Below are 19,856 nucleotides of genomic sequence, written 5' to 3' on the forward strand. Positions count from 1 at the left end.
GGAGGCTGGAGCGGGCGCGAGCGCGAGTGCGCGCAAGGCTAGCGGGAGGGGGCAGGCGCGGGAGGTACTCTGGCGGGAGGAGGGACGGGGAGCCACCCAGCAGCCTGAGTCGCCCCAAGCGCGAGACCCCTGAGACGGCCGCTGATTGGCTGACGATGGCGCAGGTGGTGGGCGCGCGGGAGATGGGCGGCTTCTCTTCTCCCCCCGCTTCAACAATTCACCCCCACCTCCCTTTGCCAGCGGCCGTTATTTCGCGCGCACGCGCACACAACACCGCTGTCCCTGCTGAGCGGGAGAATAAGGGAGCGCGCGCCGGTGGTACCGTTGGGGCGGGGCTAAACCCGAAGCGCGCGCCCGCCTAACGGTCGTCGTAGCCCTCCTTCTTTCGCTTCAGTTTTTTGATTCCTTTCGGCCACCGTCCTCTCCCCTACCCATGCCAGCGGTTTATTTACAATCTTGCGCTGGTTCGTGGCTTCCCAAAGATGGCGCTCAAGGAAGTGTGCCGGCTTGCTCTTGGCCAACCCCAACGGCACTTATCCCTCCGGCCCCGCCCCCACCGCACCAAAAATCAGGCTGAAGCACGAGAGTAATAACTGTATTTACACGCCAGGAGGTTATACAAGGGTTAAAATAACAGATGTGAGGAGACAGCAGTCAGGAGGGGCCGGAGCGGTGGCCGGCGGCCAGGCCCAGGATGTTCGCCTGCAAGAGAGGGGGAGGGAAGGGCGTTAGGGGCTGGAGCTCGGGCGCCGCGCGGCGCTGGCTCGCCAAGAGGGGCGTCAGGACCTGACCTTCAGGAACGACTCCATCTGCTTGGCGGAGATGCCTTCCACGCGCTCCAGGTCCTCCACCTGCGGGGACAGCGCGCTGGGAAGGGGCCTGGGCCGGCCGCGCCCCGCCCCGCCCCGCGCCGCCCCCCTTACCTGGCTGAAGGGGCCGTGGAGCTCCCGCCAGCCCACGATGAGCTGGGCCTTCTTCTGGCCGATGCGCTGCAGGCTGCGCAGATCGCGGGTTGAACCCTCGTTAAGGAGGTCCAGGATCTTTTGGCGCCCGTGGGCCAGCAGCTCGGGGCTGATCTCCAGCTCCCAGCAGTCCTCAGGCTTCTGCTCCTCAGGCTCCGAGGCATCCAGGGACTTCAGCTTCGAGGCAAGGGGGAGCGAGTGACGGCAACAGCGGCAGAGCGCTTTGGACTCCTCTGGCAAGACTGGGAGCCCAGCTGCAACACCTCCCCGCCCTCTCCAGCCTCTACCCTTCTGTCAAATGACCAAAACTTTCTCCCTCTGGCTATCCTTGCTACTTCTCATTGTATGACTGCAGGGTGATGCTAGTTAGTGCTGTTCTCAGGAGTGTCTGTGAAGATCCAGCGAATTGAGCCTAACACGCGAAGCAGGCACTTCCGCGTCGCAGGGGCCAGGGATGTAAATGCTACCAGCATGAAGCCTTTGGTCTGACCCCCCAGGGCCCGGAGTGGAAGTGTCTCACCAGGAAAGAATGAGAAAGCAATAAGTAAAGTGCACACAGACACACCCACAGTTCGGGGTGAGTTCTAGTGTTGCATTTTTGAGTGTGTAAACATTGTGAGTGTTGAGACGCTTGAAGCGCTTAGATCATATTTCCCCTAAGTTTGTAGAGGGCAGGAGCCAAGCTGCACATTGCGTCCTATCAGTAGCTCCTGACAGGACAGGAACCATCAGGAAGAAGGGAAACTGAGGATGGTGGATACACGCAGGTATATCTGTATCATTACATTTCACCCTACATATCCTTCAAGGTTTCGGCACTGCATGCAGAACATAAGCAAGCTGGAAGAGTAACAGCAGGTCATGTGCTTCCAAGGCCAGTCTCTGCCCCTAGACCTTACCTCTCCTAGTCTTAAGGTGTAGCCTAAGTCTCCAGCTACTCTCACCTTTCTCTTCCGCCCTTTCTTCTTCAGGACATGGATCTCAGCATGTGGAGACGCTGCCTGCTCCTGAACTGGGAGCAAGCATTGAGAACTGGGGTCAGGACAGAGGCCACTTTTGTCCTTCCCTGATAACCACTTTGGTCTCCCATTCTGATTCTTTGGTTCCCCGCTAACCATTTATTATGTCCCAACGCGATCTTTCTTATACCTGTATCTGACAGTCTCAGTTGGTCTTGCATTATAATCACACACTTGTCTGTCTGCCCCATTGTACTAAACACCTTAGGGCAGTGGTTTTGAACATAAGCATGCATGCTGCAGCAGGCACACAGAGCCCCCTCTGCCAGCATATAAGCCAAGTCGCTCCAGCATCGCCCCAGCAGCTGAGCATTCAAGTTTAATTGCAGTGTTGGCACTTTGCAATTAAGTGGGTTTGGGAGCACTCAGTCTCTAAAAGGTTTGCCATCACTGGCCTGGTGCAAGGCACCTAACACTGCTTTAGATCCTTTAGATCCTTCTCGACCCTCCCTGGGGCTGGCATAAGGTGGGACAACACCAGGGCAAGCGGATAGCTGCTCGAACTAATACCCTCTCCCTTGTGGGACCTAGGCTATCTGTGTGCTCTTGGCCCCTGGAAGCAAACGTACTCAGCTGTAGGGGCATCACCACTGCCTTTTTCAGGGGCTTTGCCACTGTGACTGTGTGGCGGGAAAGGGGTCGAAGCAATGAGCGAGAGTTCTCCTTCTCCTCTTCCTCTGTTGCCTCCTGGGCCAGTACCTTGGCCTCCAGCTCCTTTTGCTTCATCTTAAGTCTCTGTTGGAAACAAGGAGAGGTGTGACCTAAACCCAACACTGGGGCAGTAAATTAGGAAGATGAGTAGGCAGAGTTCAGGGCCCAAAAGGAGAGTACTAGTACCAATAGGAGAAGCTACCAGAAGACAGGTGAAGCCCAACATAACTAAGGGTCTTCTAATAATCAGGGGCTACCCAGAGGTCAAATATGCCTCTTCGGAATTATGAAGTGAAAGCTGGTAAGTAGGGTCCTTTTTTTTTTTGGTTTTCTTCCGGTACCGGGAATTGAACTCACAACATTACGCTTGCCAGGCAGGCGCTGTGCCACTGAGCTAAATCCCCAGCCCCTAGTAGGGTCCTTAATATGAACTGATTTTAGGAAACTGACATGTAATGAGGTTTTGGGGAATTTTTTTTCTACCTCTTTTCTCTTTTTTTGGTACCGGGAATTGAACTCAGGACCTTGCGCTTGCCAGGCAGGCAATGTGCCACTGAGCTGTACCCCTGGCCCTCCACCTCCTTTCATGAGATGTCAATTATTTTTCAAAGTTGAGCCATGTTAAGAACACTTGGGCAGAAGCCAAAAACTTCTAATCTAACCTGAAAACTCCAGTCCAACCTGCATGTCCTTCCCTGTCTGAAGATATTAGGACTGCTTCTTAAGGCCAGTGAGATCATGGTTGTTTCTTCCAACACTTACCTCAATTTCCAAGTCCTTCTCTTCCACTGTCTTCAGGAGCACCATTCGCTCTCGTTTGGGGGTGTTCAGCAGAGGGGTCCCCTGGCTCCCCTGGGAGCCCAGCATTCGGTCCAAGCTCAAGAGGCGTTCCAGCATGGCCGGGTCCATGTTGCTTAGCTTCTGCAGCGGGCTGCACAAAGCAGTTAATCCCCACTCCCCTCCTCTCTCACACCACCTCCAGCAGTAAGATTCCCCTCATCATCCCTTAACTTGGTACATCATGTGAGGGTCCATAATCCTGAGGTAAACTTGCTGGGCAATACTGAACAAGTCATAACCGCCCTGGACAGTGTCTTTATCAGGTGAAGTAACCTCTTGGGGATGCCAGAATATCAGACAAGAACAAGCATTTAATGAGCACCTAAGCGCTAGATATCAGGAACCTACAAAACTGTCCAGTCCTGGATGCACTCACTGCCTAATAAGGAAAGTAAAAAACCATAATAGGGTGACAGAGCTGAGGCCTGGCTATCTGGAAAAGCAGTTGGGAAGAGTCACAGAGCTCAATGTTAGCAGAGCTGACAGCCACTAACGCCTCAGAAACCAAGCCTTTATCCTGAGACCAGCAGGAAAGGCTTATTCAAGCAGAGTCCTGGCTGTCAGTCTAATATTTATCAGTTCTTACTAGAAGTTTTTCCCCCTCACCTCTTATATTAATTATCTGTCAAGGTCAGTTTGAGGCCATCTTTCCCATGATGCCCAGGGTAATAGAGCACTTCTTTGGTACATAGTGAACTAGCTCCTTGAGGACACGGCCTGTGTCCTATTCTTTATGTGCAAATGAGCAGGACAGCAGGATGAGAAAACTGGCTCTCACAGAACAAGCAGTGCTCCTTATTCTCTGTACTGTGCATCTCTCCCTGGCCTCATGGATCTGTCTAGGTCTGATGTGCCCCATCTCTGACCCTCACCTTGCCCAGAATTCCTATCAGGCCATTTCCCGCTCACACGTGTACACACGTGGACGTTTCAGTTTGTGCACAGAGCAGAGGGGACTGTGGAAAGATGGCTTGGGAAAGACAAAAGATTGCGAGATGGGTCCATGACTATGCAAGCACCCTTTGTGTAGAGCACCTTCTTCAATGCTAACAGCTCACGGGGTAGAGCACAGTGACCCTCAGGCTTCTCGGGTCACCTCTGTTCAGCAGTCTTAGCATTTACATAGCTTAGAGGCTTTATTTGGACACCGGCTGGAAACTGGCAGTTAGAACTGCAACGGGCTGTTGGACTCGGAGGATCAAGTGGGCAAACAGAATGCAAGGCCACTGGACAGAGGCAACCCTCATGAGGATTAGTACATACAGGGCCGAGGTGGGACTGACAGAACCGGTGGAGGGCCTCACACCAAAGGGACTTAGGCTTTGTCGGAACTGAGGGTAAAAGCAAGGTAACGTTAGGACGGTAGCTGACTCCCTGGAGAGTCCCAGAGAGGCTGGCCCCAAACACACAGATGGAGAAGTCTTGCTGAGACACCTCCTCACCTCATCCTAGCCCCCTTTGCTTTGCTCTGTCCCCTGGACCTGATGACTCTTTGAGTCAGAAGCAAAACTGCTCACCCTTGAAACAGCTGCCCCAAAATGTGAGGTTTGGTAGACAGCATAAAGGGACTGGAAAGTGGAAAGGGAGGGGGCCAGGAGCCCCAGAAGGAAGCCTCCTGAGGTCCTCCCTGCAGCAGCAATGAGACTAGTTTAGCCTTAGCACTTAAATGAAAGGAGCAGCAGGAACAAATTCACCATCTCCGGCAGGAGCCTAGACTCAGCAGGGAAGCGGTTCCACCCAAGCCCCCCACCATCACCACCCGCTCACCTGAATCTCTGGGAGGCAGAGGCTGGAGCTGCTGCAGGCTCGGGGCTCCCAGGCTCCACTTCCTCACAGCCTCGGGCTCTCTTTGCCTCAGACGGGCCTAGCAGTTCTTTTTGCGACAGCTTAACAGGTGGCAAGACTAGGCAAACATTGAGGGGTGAAGGGGGAAACGGGACATGGTCAGCCATTGTACTGGTGCTTGGTGGCCTTTCTACTCTCGCCTGCCCTAGTCCTCACCGTGAAGCTGCAGGCTCTCATTGGTGAAAGGCCGGTTGACCACCTCCCTGGACCTAGCAGCAAAGTTGAGTGCAGAGACCGTGTCTAGGTAAAAACGTCTCTCAGGAGCAATGTTGGCGATGAGGATGCTGTGGGCTGAGCCACCCAGAGAGTCCTGGGGGTGGAGACTGGAGTGAGTGGGTCAGAATCCCGGCTTTCCTGTTCCTTACAGCTACTCCCCATGCTCCAGGAAGCCTAAGACCCTCCTTCTCCAGTCCCTTCTGCCCTGCCACAGGTGAATCTGACCTGCAGCAGGCGGGTGAGCTTGCTGTCCCGATAGGGCACACGAGGGAGGCCCTGGTTCAGTGCATCCACCACCTTGCCCAGTACAAAAAGGGAAGTGTTGATGGCTCCGCTCTCTTTGAGCCGCAGGCCCTGGTTGCCTGTGCGCCGGTTGTCTTCCGAGCCAGCCAGGTCAATCAGGTAGAGTTTCCCTTCCCGCTGTCGAAATGGGGCCAAACGCTCCCGCTGATCCACCTGGGGGAAGAGCAAGTGTCCCAGGCTTAGCTCAAGCTCCAAGGGCTTCCTGGGTCCTCACCTCTGTCAGTGGGCCTAACCTTGACCAGGAGCACTGCATGACTGCGGGAGGAACGCCGGTTGAGCCGGGTGGCTCCGACAGTCCGGTTTCCGCTGGCGGGCAGGAAGTGTCGCTCAAAATCAGTGAAGCTAGTGATGGGCCTCTGCGTGAGGCCTGGAATCAGGATGTTTCCCCGACAGTCTTCTCGGATCACCAGGTCTCCTGACGCAGGGTCCAAGAGGTCTAATACCTGTTTGAGCAACGACAGGGAGGGCCTATTTTCCATGCTCAGGTTACTTCTGGGGTCAGTCTTTCCTCTGTTAGATTCTCAGAGTTGTACTGGCTACCATCCCAACCTCTGTCTCCAGCTCTTACCTCACCTCCTTACTAGAGCAGAGCTTCATGTTCTAGAACTTTCTTCTCTGACCCTGTGTTTCTTCCCTCTCTAACCTCAGACAGGCCTCACCTTTTCCTGGTAGATCTCTAAATAGGACATAGTGACAGAAAGGGCCCATGGCCGGCCCTCAGCGCCCTCCTCTCTTGTGAGCTGCAGGAGGTCCATGAGCGCCCGGGGAATCACTCCAGGCTGCTCTGGGCTGCCCAGCATGGTATGTGTCTTCCCTGGGGAAAGAGTGAAGAAAGCTGTAAGGTCATTCTCTCCATATCCCTAGCCTTCTCTGATCCATAGCTGTTCCATTTTAGCTCCCTCACCGGCTCCTGTAGGCCCATAGGCAAGTACACTGGCATTCTGGCCTTCCAGAAGGTGCCTCAGGATGGGCTGCACTGAACCTGCATAGATGTCCTGCTGAGAGCTCCTCTCCCCATAGAAGGCATCAAACCTGTAGGGGAAAGGAGGAGAGCACTAGCAGGGGGTTGTGTTGACACCCAGACCTAGCAGATACTGATTTCCAATTTAAACCATCCAGATTTAATCCTGCTTCAAGACCTTAAAAAGATCCACTGAACACCTATTCTGTCCCAGTGTCTATACTGATGTTAGGAAAGCAGAAATGAATCGATGTTGCTGCTCTTGGGGGTTTTGTAATCAGGTAGGATGGACAATATCTGTACTTTGCTGTGACTCAGGTAACAAAGATAAGAACACACTAGGAGTAACTGGTTCTGCTAGAGGAAGGAAGAGGGAGAAAGGGGGAGAACGAAGGAAGGAAGGAGTTCTGTGTATCAAGAATAGCACATAGAAGCCAGGTGTGGCGGTGCACACCTGTAATCCCAGCACTCAAGAGGCTGAGAGTCGCCAAAAATTCAAGGCCAGCCTAAACTGCATAGTGAGACTGTATCTCCAAAAAAGGAGAATAGCATGAAAAAAAAAAAAAAAAAAAAAGAATAGCATGTAGAAAAGACCAGGCGAGCAAGGGCTTCCTACTTTCCACATGGCAGCCTTCTATCCCTAGCCTATATGGAGTAGTATGTGTGCACCACTGTGGGTTAGACAAAAGGGTGCTGCTTATGCCTGTACTAGGTACAGCACATCTGTTGCCCATTTGCTGTACCCTGGAAGACAGGCTGTGGCTTAGGATACAGCAAGGAACATAATACATGTTGGTGGGATGAGGCTAAAAATAAAGTTTCAGGGCATGGTGGCACATGCCTGTAATCTCAGCACTCAGAAGGCTGAGGCAGGACTGCTGCGAGTTGGAGCCAGCCTGGGCTACAAAGTGAGTTCAAGGCCAGCCTGAATTACATAGCGAAATCCTGTCTCAAAAAAAAACAAAAACAAAACAAAACCAGAAACTGAAGCCAAAGTATTAACAGCCTATAATAGGAGCCAGCAAACTTTCTGTAAAGAGCCAAATAGTAAATATTTCGGGCTTCGTAGGCCATGTGGTTCCTTTCACAACTATTTAACTCTGCAATAGTAGTCCAAAGTAGCTGTGGGCAATAAGTAAATAAAACTATTTACAAAGACTCCCCATTTGACTTGACTGCAGGCTGTGGTTTGCTACCCCTTAGCCTAAAATAACAGGCCAAGAGACTGAAATTAAATTCCCAGTTTGAAAGTAGTTGTCCTTATGAGCTCTTCTCCCCAAATCTGGGTGGTCTTCTCTGATACCACCCGGCTCAGCTGGGCCGGCTGGCTGGTCTGCATATCCCACGCTTTCCGTATGTGCCCCAGGCTCCATGTGGGGCTCTCCCTGTTCCTCTCTGCTGTTCCTTCCTCCCTTTGTGCCAATATCCTCCGTAAGACTGAACAGTAGTGTGTCTGATTCAGCCTTGGTCTTTTCCCAGGGGACCAGTCACAGTGGGCGCCCCCGACATTTCCTAAATGAACAAATGAAGCTTTGGCCAACGATCTTAAAGAGGGAGCAGGACACTAGGGAGGCAGGTCTGACCAACCACCTGGGGCTTCGAGAATGTGAACAGGCCAAGGGGAGGGAGTGGCCTGAACCTTACTGGTATTTCAGAGTCTCCTGGTAGTTCCTCCAGTTGGCGACCTCAAGAGAGCAGCTGTCTATGGCCCGTACACAGGGGGGTTCACTTGCTCCAGCTGTTTCATCCAAAAATGGCCGCAGTCGCACAGCCACCCTCACTCGAGCTGGAGGAGGGCGCCGGCCCGCTCCTACCTTGCTTAGACGACAGCGACCAGCTCCTGGAGGAGAGTTTTGGGTATGAAATATGGTGAGAGCACAGCAAAGCAGAAACCAGCTTTGTGAGGAGGCTCAGAGAGCCCAACTCACAAGGGGGCAGCTCTTTCCACTGCGGCCGTGCTGTGGATGCCTCCCAAGCTCAACCCCGGCCCCTCCCTCCTCTGCAAGTCAGGAGTTCCTTGTGGTACCCAATGGACTAATATCTGCTCAAGTTGACTCAGCCAAGAAAACTGCTGACACTGAGGAGTTGGAACATCTTGAACACAAGGTATTGTACCAGCTCAGGCAGAGCCTTGCCGGTGAAACAAGGAGAAACATCCTGGGAACAATTTGATAAAGTTCAACAATTCAGCATAATTGTCATCACGCCTTTCTAATCTAAAACATGCACCTCTGTTCAGCAGAACACAAAACCTTTGTTTGTTTCTTAATAAAACTGGGAGGTTAAGTCAGTCCAAGCCTTCATTCCAGAAAGGCCTCCTGACTTCTCCACAAAGATATTCTCTGTCATGCACATAGGTCCAGCGGAGTCTACAGACTTCTCACACTATAACGCAAATAATCTGGAAGATCTTGTTAACATTCAGACTCAGCTAGAGCGATGCCTGAGACTGCCTTTCTGACAAGCTCCCAGACGCTGCTGCTGGTGGGGCTTGTTTTGAGTTGCCAAGGTGTATTAGACCAGCACTTTACAGAGTTGTACTCAGGATTGAAAGATTTGACATCTGATTCCACCTGACACCAGATATGAATTAGAATTTTTTGTGGGGAGGGTTGAGACAAGGTCTTGCTTTGTAGTTTGGGCTGGCCTTAAACTCACAGTGATCATCCTGTCTCAGCCTCCCAAGTGCTGGGATTACAGGCGAGTGCCACCAGACTCAGCAGGTATGAATTGCCTGACTTGGCACCTCCATTTTTACCTGAGGTTTCTAACTTATACTTAGATGTAAATATACACACCCTGCTTAAACTGCTGTGTTTTTCTTCATGGAGGATGTATAGGCTTATTTTTTATGTCACTCAGTTCTGTAGTGCTATGATGTTTGAATTTTTAAAAAACAATCACACTGTAATTAGGAAGGATCAGGGTGAGGAGCAACCCCCAGTCCTTTCCTGTCCCAGCTTAGTCTGTAAAAGGCACTGACGTATAATTCTGTCTCATAAGCTTTTCATTTAGCTTGCTTCCAATGATCAAATCTAAGGCATTTGAAAAAATAACAATTGTGAATTATTTTTATCAGCAAAAATCTTTAAAAGGTTCTGGTTTTGTCAGGATTAAATGAGTTGGAAAAAACCTAAGGAGGAGCTATTACTCTATTTTACCTTAGAGGAAAGTATACTAAAGTTTACAGCTAACAGAATTCAAACCTAAACCTCTTCACTCCCAAATCTGCCTTTAACAAGGGTGCCATGTAGCCCCCCTTTTATGCGCCACTTGGGAAAGCTCTTCGCAGCCCTTCTTCTTGCTGGTGGTAGCAGCTGGTTTCCAGGAGCCAGAGGCTTTATAGAAAGGAAGAAAGGGGGAAAAAAGAAAGAAAAAAAGAAAAGGGTAGTATAATAGAAATAGCAAGCTAGATTAAAAGATAGACTAAAAGGCAGATAGATTATCCCTGGAAAGAATCCTACACGTAAGTAAAGCATGCATGTAAGCAGACGGTCTGTTTGAAAACCTGAATCTCTGTTCACCTAACACATGGGGCCAGAATCACCGTCTCTCATCTGTGGGTTACAAGGCACTTGAACACGGAGTTCTCATTTGTTCTTCATAGGAACCCCAAAAGTTAGGAGCAAGCAGGTAAGCACCTGCAAATGCATGTGTGCAGATGAAAAAGAAATGAAAGGGCTTCACTGATTTTCAAAAACTATGCAGGAGTCTCCTATACCTCACTTTTCCAGGATTTTTTTGAGAGAAAAGAGATTTAAAAACAGCTGTCTAGGCGGAACACAAAAATGGCAGAGTGGTGAGCAGCAGAGAAAGAGCCTCTCTGAGAGTCCCATCCAGATGCTGGGATATAGCAACATGAGGAAGACACAAAGGAGGCAAGTGGGTCCCCTGGGCCCAGAAAGGATCTGAAGTATGAACTGAAGCCCACAGAGAGAGTAAAGACAGAAACTTCAATGAAAAAGGAGGAGGTAGCCAGCAGTGCCTTTTCCCTGAGACAGGACTCACTGCTCAAAAGGAGCAGTTCAAACCTGCAGACACACAGTGACTGCTGAGACCTCCATGGAGAGATACAGCAGGAGAGGGGAGCAGCAGGCATGAAGGACTACACTAGCTGGCAGTGAGTGCTGAGGGCTCAGTCATCCCATGTGAGAGAGCAATTGGCCGGGAGCCATCTTGGAGAGGGGCCAACTGAGCTCTGAGCTCAGAACTCAGAGAGGCTACTGGCTCCATCTAGCGGCTCCCAGCTGGGCTCAGACCCACAGAAAGTGTGCTGACGGCTGCAGACCAAATGAGTCTGGTGTTGGCCAGAAGGTACAGGCTCACTGAGATTATCCACTACACTGCCAAAAAGCTACTGCTGGTTTACGAAGATAAATCAACACAGATCAGGCCTGTTTCCACATGTTGTCTACTGGTGACAGCAGAGACAAACCTGGAAATGGACTTTTTTCCTTTTCTCTCATTTGTTTTTGGTTGTGATGGTGGTTTTGTTTCTGGTTTGTTCTTTTTTTTTCTCCTTCATTGTTTCACCTTGTTTTTATGAGTGTGAAAGTGGTTTCTAGTCTCTTTGTGGTTGTGGTTCTGTTCTTTTTATCTCTTCCTTCTCTCTTTCCCTCTAGTCTTCTGCCCCATTTTCCCAAAGTTTGCATGATTCCCCTTTGTCCTCCAGCCTTATGTCTAATCTCTTCCTCTTCTTCCACTTCTCTATTTTCTTCTTAACCCATTTTAAATTTTAATCCCTAAGGGCAAAATTTACATATTAAGGACTTATAGCCTGCATATAATTTTCTGGTTTTAGATTTTGTGATATAACCACAAGTCTAGTTCATATAGTTAAAGGTGGCAAATTAATGACTACCTCAGTTTGTCATTTTCTGGGCTGTGTTTGATGGTGTCATTGCTGATGGTACCACTATAGCCAAAAATGACATAACTGTCCTAAACAGCTGCTATTCCTCATATTCCAAGACTGAGATTGACTAAGTGCCACAGAGAATACTGTTGACACAATGCCAAAGAACCAGGGGCTGGGCCAAGCAGGCACAACTTCTCATCCCCAAGAAATTAAAGAGGTAGACTCTTACAACAGACTCAAAACCCAAAATCCAGCTATACCTGGACGACACCTCTGAGTAGTCATTTCCTAAGTGTTCTAAATACTAGCAATAAAGCAGCCCACCATAGGCAATTTATAAGCATCACCACAGGAATTAAACTAAAAAAAAAGAAAAAAAGATACTTAAACAAGATGCAACCCCAGACATTCACTAAAAGCAAACCCGGGGGCAATGATGTAGGGCAATCTGAAAGCCACCCACCTGGCCTCTCTGAGGTGGTAGGAACAAAGGAACTGAATGAGGCTCTAGAAAAAAGCAAATCAGAAATAATTTCTCAGATAATTTCAGGGACGGTGTCCACAATGAAAACTATGCTTAATGACTCTAAAGCAGATACAGACAAAAAAAAAAAAAAACAGGAGGAGCTTAAGAAAATTATGGAAGCCAGGGGCCAGGGAGATAGCTCAGTGGCACAGTGCTTGCCTGGTAAGCGCAGGGTCTTGAGTTCGATTCCCAGTACCAAAAAAAAGAAAAGAAAATTATGGAAGCCATGAATGCTCAGCATGAGAGAAAAAAAGAAAGAAAACATATATAAGCACCTATGGAAGCTCAGTAATCAATACTAGGGGAAGTGAAGTCTGATGAAGAGTGTAGGCTCAGGTCACACAGCTGGAATGATTGATTGATTGATTGATTGATTTTTTGGTAACAGGAATGGAACTCAGGACCTTGCACTTGCCAGGCAGGTGCTGTGCCACTGAGCTATCTCCCTGGCCCTAAGATGGCTAGATTTAAATTCTAGCTCTGACATTTTATTGGCTTTTGACCTACAGGATGTGACTTTGCATCCATGCATCTTGGTTTTCTTGTCTGTAAAATGGGGTGGGTAGGGCAGGCCTTGGAGCGCTTTATGAGAATTAAAAGAAGTAATAGGTAAAATACCATGTGACTAGCACATGGTAGGTAGATTCATTATTCAACATAAGGTGACCTGGGTTCAAATCCCCAGCTCTGTCATTTACAGCTAAATAACCTGGTGCCTCAATTTCTTTACCTGTAAAATGGAAATAAAATACCTATTTATCAGGTTGTTAGGGGAGTAATCAGGTAAACATGCCTAGAATAAGACTGGTATGGTGGCACATGCCTGTAATCCAAGCACTTTGGGAGGCTGGGGCAAAAGGATCACAAATTTGAGACCAGTTTATCAAGACCCTGTCAAACAAACAGGGCTGGGGATACTTGGTATAATATCTGGTACTTGCTGAACGCTCAGTGTTTCATATTCATCCCCCATTTTCCAGGTAGGATAACTTCCACATAGAGGGGTTAGCCAACTTACCCATGTTCAAGAGCTAATGAATGACAGAGTGTCAAATAAAGGTCTGACTCTAAAGTCTATACATGAATTCCCAGGTCTCTTCATCCCCTTCCATCTTTGTATGTCTCTGAGACAGAGCGAGAAATAAGTTCTACTTACTAGCTGTATAACTTTGGGAAGTAATCACTCCAGGTTTCTCTTTATAAAAATTACAATAAGCCAGGCCTGTAATCCCGGCACTCTGGGAAGCTGAGGCAGGAGGACTACAAACTCAAGCCCTCTCTGGGCAACTTAGTGACTTAGCAAGACCCTGTCTCAAAATAAAAAAGTAAAATGAAAGGGTCTGAGGATGTAGCTCAGCTAGAAAGCCCTGAGTTTCAAAAAGCCGAAAGTGTGGTGCACACCTGAAATCCCAGCACTTAGAAGGCTGAAGCAGGAGGATCATTACAAGTCTGAGACCAGCCTGGGCTACAAAGTGCACTCAAGGCCAGCCTGAACTACATAGGGAAACCCCTGGTCTCATTTAAAAAAAAAAAAAAAAAAAAAAGACAGTATTTATCCTTATAAGATTCAAAGTTCAAAGTAAGGGGCTAGGGATTTAGCTCAGGGGCATAGTGCCTGCCTGGCAAGCGCAAGGTCATGAGTTCAATTTCTGGTACCAGAAAAAAACTAAAAAAAAAAAAAAAAGATTCAAAGTAATAACGTACATCCAATACTTACCTCAGGGCCTAGCAGTAAATGTTGTTATGTTGTTATGTTGTTATGATTATTATACTTTTTCTCTTGCTACTCACACCTCATCCCCTGCAACTTTCTTCTGCCCTTGCTGTGCAGCAGGTCGCCATGATTTGTCTACTACTACTAGATCCCGTAGACAAACTCAGTCCCAATCCTGTCTTATTTCCCCAAGGTATCAACACTTTTGGGATACACAGTATTCCCTTAGTTTCCATGCTACCCCTTCTCCTGGTTTGTCTTACTGTTCACTCCTCAGTTTCTTGAATGTTTTTCCCATGCTCCTCCTATTCTCTCTCTGGGTCAGGATTACTGTTTCCACACTGTCCATATTTTGGGTTCAATGATTCTTTATTGTAAGACTGTCCTGTGTCTTGTTGGCCATTCAGCCCTTAATCTGTCAGATCCCAGTAACATTCGTTATCTCCACTCTCAAGTTGCCACAAGCAAATAAGTCTCCAGACATCTGCAAATGATCAGTGGGACACAAAAGTGCCCTCCTGTTGAAACCACTCATGGACACATTTAGCTGCTCTTTTAACTTTAAATATCCTCTTAAAGCTGATGACCTGTAACCTCCACACCAGAGCTCTCTTCTGAACTGCAGATCCACATTCCAAGCTGCTGCCTAGACATCACCACTTACCATACTGCCCTCAAAATAAGACTTACTCTTATATTAATTTTTGCTCCAAAAGACACAGTAGGGCTTATTTTCAGGGGATGTCTTATTTTTCATGTGCAACAATCTACATCTATTCATGTAAAACAATCTACATTTTATTCAAATACAAAGGCCAGGCATGGTGGCGCATGCCTGTCATCCAGCACTTGGGAGGCTGAGGCAGGAAGATGGCCATGAGTTGGAGGCCAGCCTGGACTACATAGTGAGTTTAAAGTCAGCCTGAACTATATAGTTAGACCCTGTCTCAAAAAACAAACAAAAAAAGAATGATGGTCCACACAAAAATGATGAAAAATTGCAGGCTCTGGGCTGGGGATTTAGCTTAGCGGCACAGCGTCTGCCTGGCAAGCACGAGGTCGTGAGTTCAATTCCCGGTACCAGAAAAAAAAAAAAAGTGCAGGCACCAAAATTCAGAAAACATTTATTTCACAGAAGGGCATTAAGCATGTCCATAACAACACACAATATAGTGAATTATGAGTAGTCATATTAGACACAACCATATCCCTTCTGTCTTCGTTATTTTTGTCTTGTTGCTGAGACAAAATACCTGACACCCAAAATTAAGGAAGGAAAGGTTTATTTAGCTCACAGTCTGTGGAGGTTTCAGTCCATACTCAGCTGGCTCCAAGGCAGGGTGGCACATGGCAGAGGGCAACTGTTCATGGCACCAGAAGATAGCAAAAGCAGCAAGAGCAAAAGGGGCAGAGCGGCAAGTATGCTCTTTCCCCTCGGTTACATTGTAATGCAAACTATCGCCCCAGGGTAGCACTCACATTCATAATTCCAACATTGGACCATGAATCAATCATAAACTCTAAAAGCCAGCCCCATGACTGCAAAGGCTGTGTCTTTGGGGTGACATCCAAACACAAACCATTATCGAGGGTGCATGTCATTCACTGGCCCACTCAGCAATAAGTGGTTTTTTTTGGTACCGGGAATCAAATTCAGGACCTTGTAACTGTCAGGCAGGAGCTTATACCACTAAGCTATTTCCCCAGCCCAGCAATAAATCTTGAGTTCTTCTGTTTACAAAGGTGTTTACCTCTTGTCCAAAGTGCCACTTGAGTATTTACGAGTACTTAATTATAATTTATGTTATCATTTATTGTGAGTATTGTCAATATTTAGTCACATTTATATATTGATATTATTTTATTAATTCAATACGTCCATCATGTTTTGCATTGCACATACATCTACCTGATGATCTTTTTTTTTTTTTTTTTTTTTTTTTTTTTTTTTGTCTTTTTTGTCTTTTTGAGACAGGGTTTCGCTATGCAGTTTAGGCTGGCCTTGACCTCGCCTCAGCCTCCCGGGGATGGGATTACAGGCATGGCTGATGATCTTAACTGGGGATTATTTACAAGAAAATGCACAGATGGTTCTCAGGTACTTCATACCCCACTTGTCCTACACGGTATCCTTTCCCATCTCTCCTCCCCTTCCTTTGCTCTTTAACTTACATGAGGAACACCCACCCCAGAGAGGGAAATCCTGAACTCCACCTCTTACTTCCACAATTGTTCATTATTAATATCTGTCAGTTCTGTCCTTTTAAACATGTCTTTCTTGAATCTACTTCTCTCCATCCCCACTCATTACCTTTGCCCAATACTGTCATCATCTCAGCAGCTTCCCAACTGCTCCCCATGCCAGTCTCACTCCTCTCCAATCATTCTCTTTTCTGCTCCATTCTTTGCACTGTGAGTTCTCAGCCATACTACATTTCCTTCAGTTCCTACAAAATACCAAGTTCCCACATACCTGTGGGCCTTCAGACATGCTATTCTCTTCTTTACCAATGCCCCCAGCTCCTAACTGATTGAGGTAAACAATTCAATCTTAATTCTTTACCTCAAAAGAATTATGGCTGGTTGTGATGGTATACACCTGTAACCCCAGCCCTTGGGAGGCTGAGGCAGGAGAATTGCCACAGGTTTGAGGCCAGCTTGGGCTACAAAGTGAGTTCAAGGCCAGCCTAAACTAAAAGACCCTGCTTTTTTAAAAAAAGTCTTAATTCTTCTTTATGGAAAAAAAAATCCCTTCCTGGGCCAGGGATATAGCTCAGTGGCACAGCGCCTGCTTGGTAAGCGCATGGTCCTGAGTTCAATTCCCTGTACCAGAAAAAAAAAAACCTTCCCTAACAGACATCACTATCTTACTTAGGATCTGTTAAGTACACCCATAGCGTTCTTAGTCTCTTCCATTCAAGCACTCATCACCTTCATCTTCATTGTAATTGTATGTTTGTTGTCCCTTCCACCTGGCTATGAGCAAAACCTACAAGAGCAGATTTTACTCTGTCATCTTTCTATTCCCAAGTAAGCATCACAGAGTAGACCCTCAGGAAGTACTTGTTAAATAAATTAAGATTTAATAAATGAAATAACATAACATTGTTGTTCATTTCCCATTTCATCACAAAAGCGGCTGGCCACTACTCCTGCCCCAGAGCTCCGAGTCCAGGTAAGGAGAGGAGAGACACACAGACAAGAATCTCTTTCATCACAAAAGCAACCATGAGGTGGAACAATGCTAGCACTTTTTTTTTTCATTTTCCCATTCTCATAATTCTCAAATTTTATTCAACTTAATTCTTTCTTTTGTGAAGCCAAGAGAGTATTCTTTAGTCTTTACATCATGAATAATGTGTTCTTTTCTTCCATTCAAGGTCTAGCAAACTCCTAACTAACCTATACTTCAAGTATAACCTTCCTCCCAGAATACCGAAAGATTTCACATTCCATAATTTTTTTTTTTTTTTTTTTTTTTTTTTTGGTCTTTTTGAGACAGGGTCTTGCTATGCAGTTCTCCATACTTTTTTTGGTTTTAGTTCTCGGAATAGAACTCAGGACCTTGTGCTTGCCAGACAGGCACTTATGCCCCTGAGCTATATCCCCAGCCCTCCATACTTTTTATACTTCTCTCTCATTGTGTTTCATCATATTGCAGCTGTTTATGTTGACTGTAAGGCCCTTTAAATATCTACTATGTACCAGACACAGTCAGTCTTAGAAGTGAAGAAAGGTTATGCTCATACAGAAACAGCATGTACTTGAGCATAATGGTCACGGCAGGGGTTCTGGAACCCAACTGCTTGGGTGTGAATTGAGGCACCAATATTTACTAGTCGGGTTAATTCTGAGCAAGGTCTTTAAGCTATTTACGCCTTAGTTTCCTTAAGTCAAAAACAAAGACAACAGTTGGGTATGTTGCACGCCTGTAATCCCAGCACCTAGGAGGCTGAGGCAGGAAGATCCAGAGTTTAAAGCGAGTCTGGACTACATAGTGAGACCCTGTCTCAAAAACACAGACACAAAAACAAAAGCAAGGACCACAAACAGTAACCACCTTGAGGCATTACGTTCATCATCCTAAAATAAATACAACTGTCCCTGGCAATGAGTGGCAAGTGCTCACCATGTGTTAAGCATTCTCCTACATGCCTTTGTCTCCCCCGAGACCCGACCAACAGTAAGGTGTGCAAGCAAATTGGTACAGTGCCCACCGTAATCACTGGCCAAATATCAGTCTACAGGAAGCGAGGTACATGTAGACAAATATTCAAATAGAGGGTTCTGAACGTCCTAACAGCCTTTTCAACCCTCCACGGCTGGAGGGAAAGGAATCGGCCCTTTATCCCCCTTGTCTGTGATCCCAGTGCACTTCACGCTGCCAGCTCACACGCCGCTGCCGCCCGTCTGAACCTCGGCGCGGTCTTCCTGCACCTCCGCACCCAAACACCAAGTCCAACCCGGACCGCCCCCGCCTGCTGCCCTCTCTCTCCCCGTTCCTACAACCAGAGCGCCAGCCACTTTTTTATTACTCAAGCAGTTTCCATACACGAGGTCACTGCCCCTGCTTTACAGACGAAGACACTGAACCTCAGAAGTGCGTCGGGCTCGAACCAGCTCCGGAGCTGGCTCTGTGCACCCGAGCGGAGGGCAGGAAACAGAGCGGGAAGAGGCTTGACCCGCTCGCGCGCCACCACATCCCGACTTCCCCTCCCAGCCCCGCGCCATTCTAGACTCCCGGACAGCCCGTAGGGCCCATGTCAAACTTGGACGCTTTACCCCATGAAGCTCCAGACTTCGGTGCCCCGCCGCGTCCTGGCACGACCCGAGTACCTGAGGTGGCCGTCGCCATCTGGCGTGTCTTCAGCGGCGCCGAGGCCCCCGCTTCCATTCCGCTCCTTCCTTTGGGCCCGCTTCTCACATTCAAATTGCCGGGGCCCCGCCTCCTTCAACGCTCCACCAATCACGGCTACGCGGCGCCGGAAGCTATCCCGCCTGCTAGGGCTCGCTTCCGGGTCCGGCAGGCTAAATTTTTTTCTCCCCTTGCGGAAGACGCATGCGTACGCACGTTGGTCGCGCAGCCGTTAAAGTGTGCCTGCGCTTAAAGGAAAACCCGGAAGCCCGCCGCACTGGCTACCGCTTCAGTCGTGGGAATTGCTGAGGGCCGGACGGATCCACACTCACTACGTCTTCAGACTTTCCAGTTTCCAGATGTAGGTTTGCGTGTCAACTTTTCACCTCTTTCCCCCGCCTCCCAAGGCACTCGATCAATTCGTACAGAAATTTCCCTGCGGTGAATATAGTTTTCGCTACGTTAGCGGTGGAAAGGTGATTGAATAAATAAGATGCTGCCTGGAGGTGAGATTATTGTGAACTACTGGAAGTGATCTTCGTTTTCTTTTTTCTTTTTTCTTTTTTTGTCTTTTTGAGACACGGTCTCGCTATGCAGCTCAGGCTGGCTCTAAGCTCACTTTGTAGCCCAGGCTGGCCTTGAACTTGCAACGATCCTCCTGCCTCGGCCTCCCGAGTGCTGGGATTACAGGTGTGCGCCACCACGCCCGGCTGATCTTCGCTTTCTGCAGTTTCTTGCCTCATAAGCTGTTTCGCTTGCCTGTGGGGCCGGGGTCGCTTTGGGATCGCGGGATTTCGTCGCGAGCCAGCGGCGCTGCGACGCCTGCGCGTTCTATAGATCTGGGCCACACTGGCGAGGTAGGGAACCGTGGCGCTGCACTCACCTCTTGCTGATCACAGGACCACGGCATGGTTCCCTGCGTCGCACATCCGAGCGAGGAGATCAGCCCTTGGTTCCTTCCTTTGTAATTTCGCGGTCATCACCTCGGGGTGAGCGTTAAAGGCCTTCTTGAACTGTTGCTTAGTCAACCTCTCCCATAGTCTGTCCTTAGGGGTTCACCTGTCTGCGAAGTAGTTCTCTGTCCCTTCTGGAAGCCTAGCCAGGAC

At 48.3% G+C, this 19,856-nt stretch overlaps 1 protein-coding gene across 1 annotated transcript; it reads right to left on the reverse strand.

Annotated features, from left to right (window-relative positions):
- Positions 1-579: 579 nt before the first annotated feature.
- Kif22 (kinesin family member 22) lies at positions 580-18,849 on the reverse strand. Its single transcript, XM_013504774.1, has 14 exons — positions 18,678-18,849; positions 8,442-8,637; positions 6,741-6,868; positions 6,496-6,650; positions 6,070-6,279; positions 5,759-5,989; positions 5,474-5,627; positions 5,240-5,375; positions 3,395-3,563; positions 2,551-2,716; positions 1,907-1,974; positions 924-1,139; positions 792-851; positions 580-702 (listed from the first exon to the last, which is right to left on the reverse strand). Exons 1-14 carry the CDS (start codon positions 18,787-18,789, stop codon positions 655-657), a joined length of 2,049 nt encoding a protein of 682 aa, XP_013360228.1. The 5' UTR covers positions 18,790-18,849; the 3' UTR covers positions 580-654.
- Between the last annotated feature and the right edge of the window lie 1,007 nt (positions 18,850-19,856).

Source organism: Chinchilla lanigera, unplaced genomic scaffold, assembly GCF_000276665.1.
Source record: "Chinchilla lanigera isolate Chin_1 unplaced genomic scaffold, ChiLan1.0 scaffold00092, whole genome shotgun sequence".
Classification (NCBI taxonomy): domain Eukaryota; kingdom Metazoa; phylum Chordata; class Mammalia; order Rodentia; family Chinchillidae; genus Chinchilla; species Chinchilla lanigera.

Bases quoted from the DNA above. Each gene is read 5' to 3' on its own strand.
- Kif22 (XM_013504774.1), bottom strand. From the start codon at position 18,789: ATGGAAGCGGGGGCCTCGGCGCCGCTGAAGACACGCCAGATGGCGACG. The intron at 5,376-5,473 runs GTGAGGACTAGG...ATGTTTGCCTAG, and splicing joins TGAGAGCCTGCAGCTTCACG to TCTTGCCACCTGTTAAGCTG. The intron at 3,564-5,239 runs GTGAGCGGGTGG...TGCTTTGTGCAG, and splicing joins TCTGCCTCCCAGAGATTCAG to CCCGCTGCAGAAGCTAAGCA.